Source organism: Chaetodon trifascialis, chromosome 13, assembly GCF_039877785.1.
Source record: "Chaetodon trifascialis isolate fChaTrf1 chromosome 13, fChaTrf1.hap1, whole genome shotgun sequence".
NCBI lineage: Eukaryota > Metazoa > Chordata > Actinopteri > Chaetodontiformes > Chaetodontidae > Chaetodon > Chaetodon trifascialis.
This window is the reverse complement of record NC_092068.1, coordinates 11,090,700-11,104,650: the sequence shown is the minus strand read 5'-3', so window position 1 is coordinate 11,104,650 and position 13,951 is coordinate 11,090,700. Positions and strand designations below refer to the sequence as shown.

Here is a 13,951-nt window from a genome sequence, read left to right as displayed (position 1 = left end):
GAAATCTCATTATTGTGAGTTCACTCAGGAGCAGGAGGAGAAATTACACCAAAAACAGACAGAAGAATTATGTTTTATTTGTTCCACTATCCTTTGTCTCCAACACATTTATACAATGAGAGCAGGAACATGAATTCTGCTAATATACCCCCCTCCCCAGGAGCAAAAAATGCCAAGTGCTGGCACCAAATTAGAAAGCCTGATTGGCAGCATATACTGTGCAGTAGCTGGGGTAAAGGTATGGTAAGAGTATAGCTTCACTTATGCACACACATCGTCACAAACAGGTCAGATCATTCATCCTCAAAAATCGACCTTATGCTTTAAGTTGTGCTTCATTATTCCTGTAAGGCTGCGATTCCCAGCCTTCAAAGCTTGTGGCCCCTACAATTAAAACGGTACCAGCTTTATCATTTATTTTTCTCTTTTATTATTCAAACATAGAAAAATACAAAACAAATTGTGCAAATGAGTCATTATGATCTCAAGTCAGTTGTAATATTTTACATGTGAGACCAAACAGGCACATTGCAAATCATTTAGTATTTATTTTGTCTTACCATTTAGAATTTTTAAAAGAGCCCTAAAACACCCAAAATCTAATGTTCGGTTTCAGCTTCCAAAAAGTGACAGGGTGCATCACTCATTCTGCTTTTGTGGAGGCTGAATCATTGCTTCTCTGATGTCGAAGGCATCTATGAGCTCCTGGGAAAGAATAACAATAAAAATTACGACCAAAGACAAAAAAAGAATACAAAAACTTTTGTATTGCTGCTTGAGTAAATCTTGTATGTTCAGGTCAAACATTGCTAACCTTCCACATCTTTGGGCTCAAAGAGATGATGCACTGTTTGCATGAACCTCCAGCTTCCACCTCCCCCTCCTCTACAGGCTCTGAGACACCAAAACACACAACAATGTAAATTGTTGACAGTAAAATAATTCACCTAAATGTGTGTCCTCCCCTAATAAGAATAACAGAACAAAATATTACATCCTCTCACCTATACAAGACAATTTGGCATTATCCAGATATGTCCGTGCCAAACCATCCTGAAACACAGAACAACACTGTCATACCTGCTAACAGTCACTAGAGGGCAGACAAGTTCAACAGAAACAAACCAGTGCAGGAAGCTCACCCTGATTAAAAAAGACGTGTGGAAAATGTTCTCTACTGTCCGGGAAAACGACTTGGGGTCAATGACAAACTCATAAAATGATATTGGAGATGTTGCTGTGGCAGAAACAGAGACACATGAGCACATAATGGCACAATGTTGAAACACAATGTTTTTCACTTTGTATTTTATATACACTATATAACTCATCTGTTCACTTAAGCATTTTACTACCTATTGCATGTCACCTTTTAACATACCGTGTTGCACATCTTTTTTATGGTTTCACAGAAATTACTTGCACCACCTGCACCTACCTCATACTGTTCATACCTCATGCCACTTGCACTACATGCATGTATTTACATTTTGGACATTATAACTATTGGCACTTCTGGTTAGACGCTAATCTGTATTTTGTTATCTCTATGTTGCACTCTGACAATGACAATAAGGCTGAATCTAATCTAATTTAATCTAATCTAAATGTTAATGTCCGTGAAGTCGACTTTAAACTCACGATCATATTGGTGGTAAGTCTTCAGGTATCCCAGGATCCTTTCCACCTCTTTCTCTGTTGCCTCTTGATCAGAGTCTTCAATTTTCTTCAGCTGACAGACAACATCAAAGTGATGCAGTAAGCATCTGGGACATCAAAACCCTCTCAATCCCAACATATGAAAACACTGTCCAAGATAATAAAATGAAAAAACAGCATTTCCTAATAAAATGTGTGCCTTTGGAAAAGATAATTGACCAAGTTAGACACTTCGTAGGGTGATGGGAGGTTGCTACATTTATACTTGCGGGTATCGCAGATTCTTAATTGTCTGACACATTACACACACTCATCACTGCTTGTACATTCACAAGCATGTAGACAACTGGAGCGATGTCACGGTGACTTTAGCTACCTGAGTCGGCATTATCCTTTTGGCTTCCTTGCTGGGTGCCTTCCTTTGTCGTTCTATCCTTTGCTTAGGAGGCGGAGGCTCTGCATGGAACGAACCCATCCTGATGAAAAGAACCACAGGAATGAAAAAGTCAGAACCTGAACAGAACAATAATAGCAGTGATGAATGATTTACCTATCAAGTGCCCTGACATTAAGTCGCAGCTGGTATAACATGCTGGGACACTTACATGTAATGGAAGCAGGGTGCGGTCCTGAAGCAGCTCTCTGCTCTCCTGGCCACTCTGTGCCAGGCATCCTGGGGCAGGTATCCGTAAGCTGCACCTCCGTTCTCCTGCTCATCATTCCCATCTTCTAGCCGGTTGAGACCCATGAAGGACAGCTATCAGAGAAACAGACACATGACCATTGCACAGTGTGCTGTATTGGTACTCGCACTACAAACATGCTGATTTTCAACATTGTTTACCGTTGTGTGTTTAACATGTTGCTTCCTATCTGCTAGTTTTTAGGCTTTACTCTGGTTTCTTTTGTTATGCTGTACCATAAAGCACTTTATTTTGACACACAGCTTAAATGTGAGCAACTAAACACTGGGAAAGTTGAGGAATGCTCCAACAGGTTTATTGGTAACAGGTGATAGTATCATGATTGGGTATGAAAGGGGCATCCTGGAAAAGCTCAGTGGTTCACCACTTTGTGAACACATGATTGAATAAAGAAGTTATGACAAGGGCTTAATAAAACTATTGTCAGTAAACATAGTTTGTTTGTAAATGATCACTTTCTGCTTTTATTTATTCTTTTGGAATCTGGGTCGTACATAAACACAAAACAAACAATCTTGACATGGAACATATGCAGTTCTAACGTGTATGCACAATAAACTCACTCACAAGGTGCTCAGCAAAAGTAGTGGAATCGAAAGCAGTGCCCTGTGCCACTAGTTCTGTGGCTTTCTCCTTTCCCAGGTCTGCAGTCACAACAATGAGGTGGAAATCCAGAGCTGCTTCTCTCGTCTGCCGGACTGCCAACGAACACAGTGAAATCACAGTGATCAGACTGTAAGGGGCTTTGCCATGATGATGATGATATGTTATTAAGGTATAAACTGTTCAGATACCACAAATACAAAATTATAGGCAAGTTAGAGCATGTCTTCGGACTGTGGGAGGAAACCGGAGCCCTCAGGGGAAGCGCAGTCAGGTACTGAGAGAACATGCAAACTCTTGCTGCTCCTCCTCCCATGCACATTTATTTCAAAAGAGATGCTAGCACCAAGAATTTGCTCTGTAATTCATCACAGTGGCTCATCTCCACACTGTCACATTATTAAATGCACACCCCTGCAGTCTATCCATGCCTCTTCACAGGCACAGTCACTGCACTGCAACCCAAATTTAGCATTTCTGTGGCTCTGTCACACCTACCATCTTTAAAAAGTCTGTCTGCCTCGTCTAAAACGTCTTTGAGTTTGTTGTTGGAGGGACTCAGCATATCTTCCCTGTTCTCTGAAAACACAAGGAAATAATTATCAAAGATGTGTCAACAAATGAACAACAACAACGCTGCTGCACCCCTGAGCCACCACATCCTGTGACCGATCACATCAGGGTTTGAGTGCAACATCCCAACATGTCTGTCTGTGTGACTCACGTTGCACTGAGCTGATGAGGTCTCTGTACTTGCACCGTATTTCCTTCCTGAGTCCGGACTCCTCGTCGTCGTCCTGCAAGTCAGCAGGGTCGAAGGCGCAGCCGCCGTCGTCGCCGTCGTTCTGCCGCTGGTTTTCTCTCCCTCCGCCGGCGGAGCCATTCTGCCGAGGAGCCTCATCATCACTGCTGCCTCTGGCTCTCTTCATCTTAAGTCGGCGGGTGAATGAGCTGCGTGCTGAGAGGAAAACACGGTGACGCAAAATAAATACGCAATATAAACAAAATCTGTTTCCATCTGTGATGGTTAAAGTTAAGTAACTACCTTCTGACAACAGGTCTTGACGACTATGGAGACGATGTGGCTCGTGGATGTGGCTCAGTCGCTTTGGCAAGATTTTAACGTTATTTTAAACCTCACCCAGCCAAAAACGATAAGTCAAAAAAAAAAAAAAATGTTGCATCAGATTAGACAAAAGTCTATAAACGCAAAAGTCTATAATCGCAATATGATTAATATAAGAGAATCGGCCTACCGATGTTATACTGCGTGCGTGCTAAATGCGACCTAGCCATAGCTATCGTTAGCTCCTGAAAAACGATCACTGCTTCACGCTAGCGTAGTCTTTTCAGGAGCACTGAATCCCAGCGAGCTACGCTACTGCGAGTAGACTAACACGCGGTTCATAAAACGTCCTAAAGCTGGTAAAATAGTTTAAAAACAATCAAACAAACTAACCCCGGTCAACGACAAACAATCCAGAAGCCAACTTCCACCGATGTTGTATGACACAATGCCCCGCCCCCGAGGCACTGTGCTCGTACCACAGAGGGACTATGGAGGGCGAGAAGGCCCAAAACTTTTAGCAAGTTCTGTCTGTAGAAAGTTCTGTTGGAGTGAAAGGCAAATTTCATGACTAGGGGGTTATATTTGAAAATGGTGTAACATAACTATGTTTGCAGCGTTTTTCTCACCATTGGCGCGGTTTGCTTTGGATAATATTGGTTAAGAGCATCTTTGACGTTAACTGGCAAAATCAATTGTGTTTGGCAACATAGCTAAACGTTAAGAATTTTAATTGTCCTGCGACGATAAACGTTACATTAAAAGTGCCCAAGTTGTTTTTCAACTGGATCCATTTATTGTTCTTGAGGTAAGTTAGACTTGTGCAGCAGACAGAATACGGGCCCACGAGATGGCGCACTAATATCGAATAAGTTTCATTGAGCGTCTGCCGGAAAAGAGCCGCTCTTCATTTTTTAATTTGTTGTAATATTGTCATGGTAACCAGAAGCCTCTCTTCCGTCACTTCCTGCTGTCCGACATGGTCAGCTGTTATATTTTCAAGTTTTCTTCAGAACAGCGCAAGTTTGAAGCGGTTAGTGTTCTTTTTTGACATTTCATCTTTGTTTATTGTGGAAAAACATGTTTACCAATAGTATTGAGAGGATTTACCTGATTGCATAAAAGTTACAAGTTATAAGGCTTAAAACAAATTACTAAACCAATCCCTTTTAGAGGGTCTGTGGCTTTTCGTATTAAGATTTATTTGTCATTAAGCGGTATTTATTTTATCTCATGAGATTTTATACTTATTTTAGTATGACGACGATGATGATTAGAATTAGAATTATAATAATATTAATTATTATTATTATTAGTAGTAGTAGTAGTATTACTATCACGTCATACTTGGTTTATATACAAGCAGAAATAGGTCAATACTTTGTCCAGATTCTTCTGTTGTCCTGTATTGGATTTCACATTTATAAAAATAAGCTGTTTTAAAATGGTTAGATGAAGCATTTCAAGCCTCCATATCTGTCTTCTGTTACAGCTGAGGTAAACAGTGAGATGCAATTGGCCGCCGCGTGTCCGGAAAGCCGCCGTTAATCCCTCCGTGACCTCTCGGCGTGCTGGGAAGCTGAGGACGGGAGCAGGAGCACCTTTTGAACACCTAAAATTTGCATCCAGGTAATTTATCTGTCGTTTCATCATGGGGGAGCTGAGGTCCACCTCTCCCCGGCTTCATTTGGACCTGAACAACTTTGACTCGGCTACTGCCGAGAGGAGCCGCTACGTTTTAACGAGCCCGCGCTCTCTGCAGTCCTGCGCGAGACTCGGTATCAAACCTGTTGAACTTCTGATTAAATCGCTAAACGAATTGATTGCCGAGCAGAATGACGCCCCCGTTGAGGCGGTGAGGGTCATGCACGAATCCTACGAAAAGGAGAGATTGAAGCTTTTACAAATGTGCCGGGAGGAGAGGGAGAGGATTATCCAGGCGGCTGGGGACAGGTGGCCAGCCCGTAATAACAAAGTCTCAGGCCTGGAAGTGGCGCCTGAGACCAAACTGAAAGATCACTCAAGGGACAGACAGACAGGGTCCGTCCTATATGCAGATCTGTGTCTTAAAGGGAAATCTGTGAGCAGGTCGTCCAGTTCAGCTGCTGGCAACAGGCACCCAGACAGGAGCACAGTCTGCAGCTTCAGCCTGGGAGACCTCAGACAGTCCCCAGCCACTGAGATGACACTGGAGAGGCTCACCAAGGACATCAAAAAGGAGATGTGTGTCACAGTGTCTGAGCGAGACCGCAAGATAGCAGCTCTCATGCTGGTGAAGCACCAGGAGGAGCAGGCTTCCCTAAAGCTCAGTCAGCAAGAGGAGCTGGAGCGGCAGGAGTCCCACAGGCAGGAGGAGGCCCAGCGGGCTGAGGCAGAGAAAAAGAGGAGGAAGAAACTGAAGCAGAGTATGCAACGCTGGCACAAGGAGCTGGAGGTCCGTAGGAGGCTGCGGGAACGATGGGAGGAAGAGAAAGCGGGACAGCTTGAACAGGAGGTGCTGCTGCGAGAAGAGAGATGGAGGAGGCTGAAAGAGGAGGCTGAGGCACAACGCAGAGCAAAGATGGAGGCTGCACAGAAAGAGGCAGGGGGGCGCAAACGGTGCCAGGAGAGGCTGCTGAGAGACAATGAGGAGGTGGAGAGAAGAAGACGAGAGAGGGAGAGACAGGTAGGAGTGGAGAGGGAGCAGAAGGCCAGGAGGAGCAGAGTTCTGCAGGAGAAGAAGAAGAGGAAGAGGCTAGTGGAGGGCAACCACAGAGAGCTTCTAAGACATGTCCTGCTGAAACAGCAGGTGGAGCAGCGGGTGGAGGAAGAGGAGACACAGATGAGGAGCACACTTGAGAAGAAGCTGCGACACTCCTGTGAGAAACACGGCCAGGCTGTAGAGGCTCGGCTGAGGGAGCTGCAGGAGCGGGCGGCCCAGGAAGAGGAGCAGAGTCAGAGAGCCAGGATGAGGGCCGAGCTGCAGAGCATCCAGCATCTCACACACAAACAGATCCTGGTCCAGCTGAGCCAGCGGCGCGCGGAGAGAGCGGCCCAGCTCGCCTCGGCCCGGCACAAGACCAGAGCTCAGCAGACACACGAACACAACAAACAGCGGCAGCTCTGCCACCAGAGGCTCAGAGAGAGGATACAGAGGGAGGAAGAGGCAGCGAGGAGGGTCAGAGAGAGCTGCATCTTCATGAAGGACTGGAGGAGGGAGAGGCTGCGGAGACAGCGGGAGCAGATACAGGAGGAGGCGCACAGGCTGGCTCGGGCCTCCTTTCACATGAGGGAGAGAGTGAGACAGCAGACGCACAGGCGAACCTTTGATCAGATGGCTCTGGAGGCTCAGCTGACTGCCTCCATGAGACGCATGAAACTATGAGCTCCCACAGACTGTCCGCATCAGCACCTCCTCTCATGGGCATTCAGGCATGCAGAACTGCAGTAAAATCACTGAATTCAGACAGGTGGAGGGCGAATGTTAGGGCCCAGAGCTGCACGGGGACCCTGGAGCATGCATGGCTCATCACTGTGTCAGAGCTGTTTTAACCTAACTGTGGTGTCACAAAGTCAGTTTCATTTGATATGATGCTGTCGTGCCATATATTTACAACACACAAGTTTACAATGACATACAGATACAATATATAATTACAAAATAATCTATGAAAAAAGGCCAAATTTAAGAGAGGTCTGACTCAATTTTGCATAGCAGACATGTTTTTGTTGTTGTTTTTATAGGGCTTCAATGAACAATAATTTTCATTGTCAATTAATCTGTTATTTTCTCAGCTTTTTCTTAGATATACCACACTGCATCATTAATGTATTACACTCCTACAGCGGTTGGATGTAAGGGGTGGAGGATCAGCCTGTAGGAAGTTGAGCGGTGCTGGTGGAGGTTGCAGACCAGAGAGTGAAGGGTTAAGTTGTGGTTTGTGGCCTTTGTGATGCTTGAAGGCTGACATCAGTGTTTTTCATTTGATATGAGCAGCCATTAGCCGTCAGAGGAGGGCAGATAAGAGAGGAATTATGGGTAAATTTAGGGAGGTTGTTAGTGTTTAATGTCTCACTGGAAGCTTTTTAATGTTTGCCATGTATTCAATACAGTGAAAACATTTAAATGACAAGATTCAAGCAGAACCACAGTTCATGGACTCAAGCTGAACGAAATTTGTAAATGTAGAACAGAAACATAAAAGCTCTTAATGATCCTGCACCTGATTTTAAATGTATCACTTCAGTTCTGGACCATAAGTGTGCTGAATTTAGCCGTTAGTGGTGAGATGATGTGTTGCATAGGCACGCCTTTGAAATCAGATTATTAATTGAATTGTGTTTTGTATTTTTCATTATGTCTTAGATTTTATAACTAGATAGTATTTGCATGTTTTATTACACCCTAATAAATAAATCATGCTTTAAAATGGGCACGATGTGAAGCGGTCTAATACACCATCATGTGTTTTTATTTCATGTAAACTTCTGCATAAGCTAAAGAAGGAACTGAAACAGCTCGAGTCATTGGAAAATAAATAACCATGATTGTGGACATAACCTCAATGAAACATGTGATTGGAAGTGATATCCCCAGTTCTGTACAGCTCCTACTGTCAGGCATCTGTATGACTCCAACATCATTTAACAGGCACAAAGAGCGGCTGGATTATGTACATGTTGTTGCTGGTGTTCCACCTCACATCAAGAGGCTTCATCAGACGTACAAATTATACAACTGCACAAAAGTGTCACATCCTGTGTCTTGGTAATCTGTACTATTGCACATTGATAGACTGAAAGTCTGTACGACCTACAAGCCTATTTATTTCTTTACGCAGCATCCCGTTTCTTTAGGAATCAGGGTTGTTTATCTGTTGTTTGCGTAACAGACAGTAGCAGATCATTTGGTAGTTCCTGTAAATCTAATTACCTGGATTTCGCCACTGAACATGCCATGTCCTCAGTGTCTTTGTCAGACATCATGAAAAGGCTCAAGAAGGCTTTTTGAATTCAAAATTGGCAACAAGTGATGCCCTTTGTGTCAGTGTTGGAATGGAAACACAGTCCACCCATCAGACTCTCACTGGAGAGCTCTTCCAAACAATAGCTGGACCAAAGTAAACTTGTTTCTGAGGCACACTTTGTCCACTCGATCATTGTGCCACCCAGGTAGTTCACACTGTGCAGTCTATTAGACAGACGCTCACACTTGTCCTCTCAGGCGTGGTGGCACCGTGCCCTTTGCACTGAACTGGCGTTTCTTTCTCAGTCATCGTGCAGCCCGAGTGCCAGCACCATTGGGAGGCTGACCCCGAGGATGAGGGTGAGGCTCTCCAGGAGCCCCAGACGTTGCTTCATGTGGACCTCTGCTCCACTGTGCTGCTGGGGGTCAGAGGACGGTGGGCCTGTCCTGCTGCTGCTGATCTCAGGGAGAACGTGCACCGTGGCCACATAGAGGAACGTCCCGGCTGAGAAGAGCATTCCCACACCTGTCGCACTGAGCTGGCTCTGGGAGGAACTGCCAGACTGCGGACACAAACATGTCAAATCAACCGTAATCACTGCGTCTTCAGTGAAACAGACACAAGACGGCTGACATGCTTTCTCACCGCGTGCAATATGAAGTACGTGGCGATGGCAAATATAGGCGCTGCAGCCGAAAACGCCAGCAAATGTCCCTGAATGTACTTCTTTTCGAGGCCTGCGTGCATCAGAAAGGAGACCAGGCCAAAGGCTGCAGGCGCCTGGGAGATAAGAAAGATAGGTCAGGTGTTCTCATCAGCTCTATTATGTCATGTTTGTGATCAGTACTGCCACATATTTCACTCTCAGGGAGCCTCACCTTGTGTAGAATCACAGCAAAAAATACTATCACTTGCACAGTCACTTGCCCCGTGGCCACAGCTGCACCCAGAGCAAATCCATCAGCTACATGTGCAAACAAAAATCTCATTAAGGGTCAAAATGATCTACTTCTTCAAAGCGTGTTTGCGCCTTTTTTGCCAAAGTTCGATCTGAACTGGGCTAAAGGCTGAGCTATAGAGTCAAAATGAAGTCACTGAAAAGATAAAAGACTGAAACAGTGAAGGAATCACATGCTGAGTCACATGAGGAAATGAACTTCAGAGCCTTGGGGATTTTCCAAGCTTGTGCTCTGGTGCTCTATGAACCTTGTGCAAACACAGGTCAATAGAAATGAACAATGAACGTTATCATGTGTCAGTACCTGCAGCGTGAATGAGCAGCCCCAAAGTGGCCGTGATGCCGACACTGTTCGTTTGGTCTGTAATCAGACAATGCACACGTGTTGATAATTAAACAGGTCAGCGTGGATGTGACATTCAGCACAATGAAGCAGGTACGAGACTTCTGCCAACTTGCCACGTATGGAAAAGTAACTTCCGATCTGGTCCACCACAAACATGAGGGTGAACCCGAGAGTTAAAGCCACTCCGATGAAGAACCGAGGAGGAGGGCCTCTCTCTGACGAAGCTGCACTTTTTTCACTGCCGTTCAGGCCGGTTGGCACATCAGAGGAGGAGGATGCTGTAGCGAGAAGATGAAGAACAGCAAGCGCTTTTGATCAAATTCACATAAAAGACAACAGGGCAGAGCGGCACACATTTAGACCTGCTTTCATCCCCATGTCCCCTGCGTTTGATCATAAGCCCTCGAGATGAATCAAGGGCTTACGATCAAACGCAGGTGTGGTGGGTGAGGATGAACTGGATCATGTGCCATCGGTGGGCGAGGAAACCAAGGGGTAAACTGGAGGGCTGTCATTTTCATGTTTGTGTTTGTAGTGTGGACACAGCGCTCACCTCTCCATGATTCTTCCAGTAAGTCCACTCCCTCAGGGATGACGATGGCCAGTGCTGTCCCACACAGGAGCCCTGCCCCCAGGATGGACACAAACTGCAGGCTTTTCTAAGGAACAACACATGATCTCAGCTGATCTGTGGGATTCTTGCCCCACACTGAAATACTTGACAGGCAAAACAACTGGGGCAATTTCTCAGATTTCCACGCCAATATAAGCAAATAATGCTGGATTAAGGCTCATTCATAGAAACAGAAACAACATTATCTACGCGTGTGAATCACTTTAGAGCAGTCAAGTGTATGGGGGGCATGGATAAAGACAAACCGCAGCTTAACATGAAGTTTTGATGCCGTTGTTCAGTTGCTGCATGGTGGCTGAACCATTTGAAGATCTGCCAGAACTAAATGATAAAATGAAATAAAAGGGAGCTCTTACCTCAGAGAGTCTGAACAGCAGAGGGATGAATCCAAGTAAAAAACAACCTACAAACATCGCAACAGATATAAAAGTGATAGTCAACCCGCCGTCCATGGCGCCGACTCCTCTCTCACAGCAGCTGACTCAGTTTGCTACATGTTGGCGAGACTGTCTGCTCTCACGGTGTCGCTGGGGCTCATTTGTTCACACGTAATTGCCATTCTGCCTTTCCACGTCGCGCCTCGGTCTCTCGGCTCCTTTGCACCACAGCGGCACTTCCCTCCCGAGCAGCAGCACCCAGTGTGGACACTGAGAACTGCACCCCCCGCCCCCGTCAACCGCCGGCCCTCCAATCATCTACCTCTATTCTTGCAGCTACGGAGGTGTCTTCTCTCAGGACTTGTGTCGCGCATCCAACCAAAACGTAGCCGAAGTTAGTGGTTCCCAACGTCGGGGTCGGGACCCTCAAAAGAGGTCGCAAGGTAAATCCGAAGGGTTTTACCTTTCTTTCTAATGAATTGGTATTGAATTATCACTTCAGGCTTAAAACTGAAATACAGAAAAAAAAAACGTTGGGTTGAATTGTTTACAACCAGTAAACATTAAGTGTGCGTTCAAAATTCAAATTCAAACCACATACTACTGAAAAATGTGAAGTGTACCCCAGCATGCGTACCAAATATGGCGGACTTTTGAGTGTGCTGCTTCTAGAGATTATTCTCCCACAATGCAATGCACAAAGGCAAAGGAAGTATTGCTGACAGCTGCAAAAGAAAAGAAAAAAAGTTTCATTTGCAGTGACATTGAAGTTACAATATGATTGACATCTGATGTTGCATGTATCATTTCCTGTTGGTCTGAAATGTTTGTGTTGTTTGTTTTGAATACCACTGAACCAGTACAGCTTGACAACTGGTACATAGTGTATGCTGTACAGAACTGGTATGTGGACAAGTATGGTTATGCCCATTTCTTTAACTGACTCAGTAATGTCCATAACACAGCAACATCTATCAAAGATTGCTAATATTAGCCACCAAATGCTACTGGTCATACTGAACCAATATAGGCCAAAGGAGCAAAACAGCATTTTAAATTGAAGAATAGTACATTTTATTGCTTATCAGCTTAGCTTTTCATGTGAGAGGAAAAATGTGTTACATCACTTTGTAGTCACTTTAAGTGACTAAAGCAGGGGATGAGTAAAGGGAAACTGTCGACAAACTTGATTAAATAAAGATTTATTGTTCAAAGAGCTGGGGGAAAGGACAGATATATACAGTATATATCTGTTGTACAGACGGCCCTTTGGAGAGAATAATAAAATGAGACATCAAATGCTGAAATTTGCTACTGTTACTCTTCATATCTAGAAAAAAGTCAAACTAAAAAAAGTCAAAGCACACAAAAACACATTCTAACTGCAGTTTTGAGACGCAGAGACATTTTCCTATCCTTTCTGAATACATTGTAGAAACAAGCTGAGAACTTCTGTTAGAGAGTGCTTGGCTGTTTACAAAAAAAACAATCCATTTATTTCCAGTGAGTCCTGCTGTCTGTACAGACATTATGAAGATAATTTGGAATATAATGATTCATCTTGGGGCTCGTAGACTTGGAATTAGCAAAAGACAACTGGAAACCATTGCAACCATCAGACTGACAAATATATGTATACTCAATGAAATGCCATGACATGGGACTGGACACCAGTAAGTCTTGTTATTGTATAAAATGTACAATTTCTGGTTAGCTAATGAACCATCCTTTTGAAGCGGTTTAAATACAGCCATCACACTGTTGCTTTAAGCCACTTTTATCTTACCAAAAGTTGTGGAATTAACCTACATTCAGCATTTAAGCACTGGAAGTTGTTCAACAAGAAGAGATTTTTAATTATCTCCCTCATAGCTGGACAGTATGTGTTATTTTGACAGGACACATTCAGAGATTTCAAGACATCTCAGAGGTATAAAAATGAAGAGGTATAAAATATAAAATCACCTTATCATGACTAGAAGAGCACCAGACTCAATGATGTCAAACAACTTGTTAGTACCATTATAATATACCCATACAAGGTTCTAATATACCCACCAACAAATTAAGGTTCATCACACGTACAGAAGGCGTGCTCTTCTCCGTCAATCATCTAAGTGAAAGTAAGATTAGTGCACATTTCCCACAGTGGTTCTCTGAGCAGCTGAACAATACAGGTTTCATATTATGGTCCAATAATAATTGGTCCACAGTGGCAGACTGTAGCGGTACTGTCAGCAGCACTTCACCTTGCTTTATCAACAATCTTCTTTATGTTTAATGGGGAAGCTCATAGTGTTGTCATGACTAAAGCAATGACAGAAACAAGAAGCTTGATGAATCCTGAGTAAAGTCATAACTGTGTGGGCACTGCCTTTCACATTATCATTTGTTAGTTGGCGCGTGTGTTGTTAAAGTATGTATTTTTGTCTTCATGATACCTGAAAAGAAGTTTCTTAATATGGCTGAGGCAGATCAGATTAGCATTGATCTGCGTGGAGTTGTAGTACATTTCTATTGCTCTGGCAGAAGCCTCACAATGCTCGTAACTGGGTCTGCTAATGGGACAGCTGTAGGGTGATACTTATTACTTCATAACAACACAAGACGCAACATAATGAGTATATCTTCCATTTTGTTTTCAATGGGGGAAGGGGC

General features: G+C 44.1%; 3 protein-coding genes across 5 annotated transcripts; 1 reads left to right on the top strand and 2 right to left on the bottom strand.

The window, feature by feature from the left end:
* Positions 1-57: 57 nt before the first annotated feature.
* nsmce4a (NSE4 homolog A, SMC5-SMC6 complex component) lies at positions 58-4,585 on the bottom strand. Of its 3 annotated transcripts, none has more exons than XM_070977683.1 (11): positions 4,426-4,585; positions 3,691-3,924; positions 3,465-3,545; positions 2,931-3,061; positions 2,265-2,416; positions 2,036-2,135; positions 1,642-1,732; positions 1,143-1,237; positions 1,005-1,053; positions 815-894; positions 58-705 (listed from the first exon to the last, which is right to left on the bottom strand). In XM_070977683.1, exons 2-11 carry the CDS (start codon positions 3,893-3,895, stop codon positions 640-642), a joined length of 1,050 nt encoding a protein of 349 aa, XP_070833784.1. In that variant the 5' UTR covers positions 3,896-3,924; positions 4,426-4,585; the 3' UTR covers positions 58-639. The 3 variants fall into 3 exon arrangements, with proteins under 3 accessions (XP_070833784.1, XP_070833783.1, XP_070833781.1); XM_070977682.1 differs by having other exon boundaries at positions 4,012-4,512; XM_070977680.1 differs by having other exon boundaries at positions 3,691-3,917; positions 4,012-4,479.
* Positions 4,586-5,017: 432 nt separating this feature from the next.
* Positions 5,018-7,705, top strand: LOC139341306 (coiled-coil domain-containing protein 177-like). The gene is made up of 2 exons (XM_070977780.1): positions 5,018-5,069; positions 5,525-7,705. The coding sequence occupies exon 2, from the start codon at positions 5,684-5,686 to the stop codon at positions 7,394-7,396; it is 1,713 nt and encodes a 570-aa protein (XP_070833881.1). The 5' UTR covers positions 5,018-5,069; positions 5,525-5,683; the 3' UTR covers positions 7,397-7,705.
* Positions 7,706-8,077: 372 nt separating this feature from the next.
* LOC139341207 (zinc transporter ZIP9) lies at positions 8,078-11,558 on the bottom strand. The gene is made up of 7 exons (XM_070977597.1): positions 11,273-11,558; positions 10,836-10,941; positions 10,396-10,560; positions 10,241-10,297; positions 9,857-9,942; positions 9,624-9,758; positions 8,078-9,540 (listed from the first exon to the last, which is right to left on the bottom strand). The coding sequence occupies exons 1-7, from the start codon at positions 11,366-11,368 to the stop codon at positions 9,280-9,282; spliced, it is 906 nt and encodes a 301-aa protein (XP_070833698.1). The 5' UTR covers positions 11,369-11,558; the 3' UTR covers positions 8,078-9,279.
* Between the last annotated feature and the right edge of the window lie 2,393 nt (positions 11,559-13,951).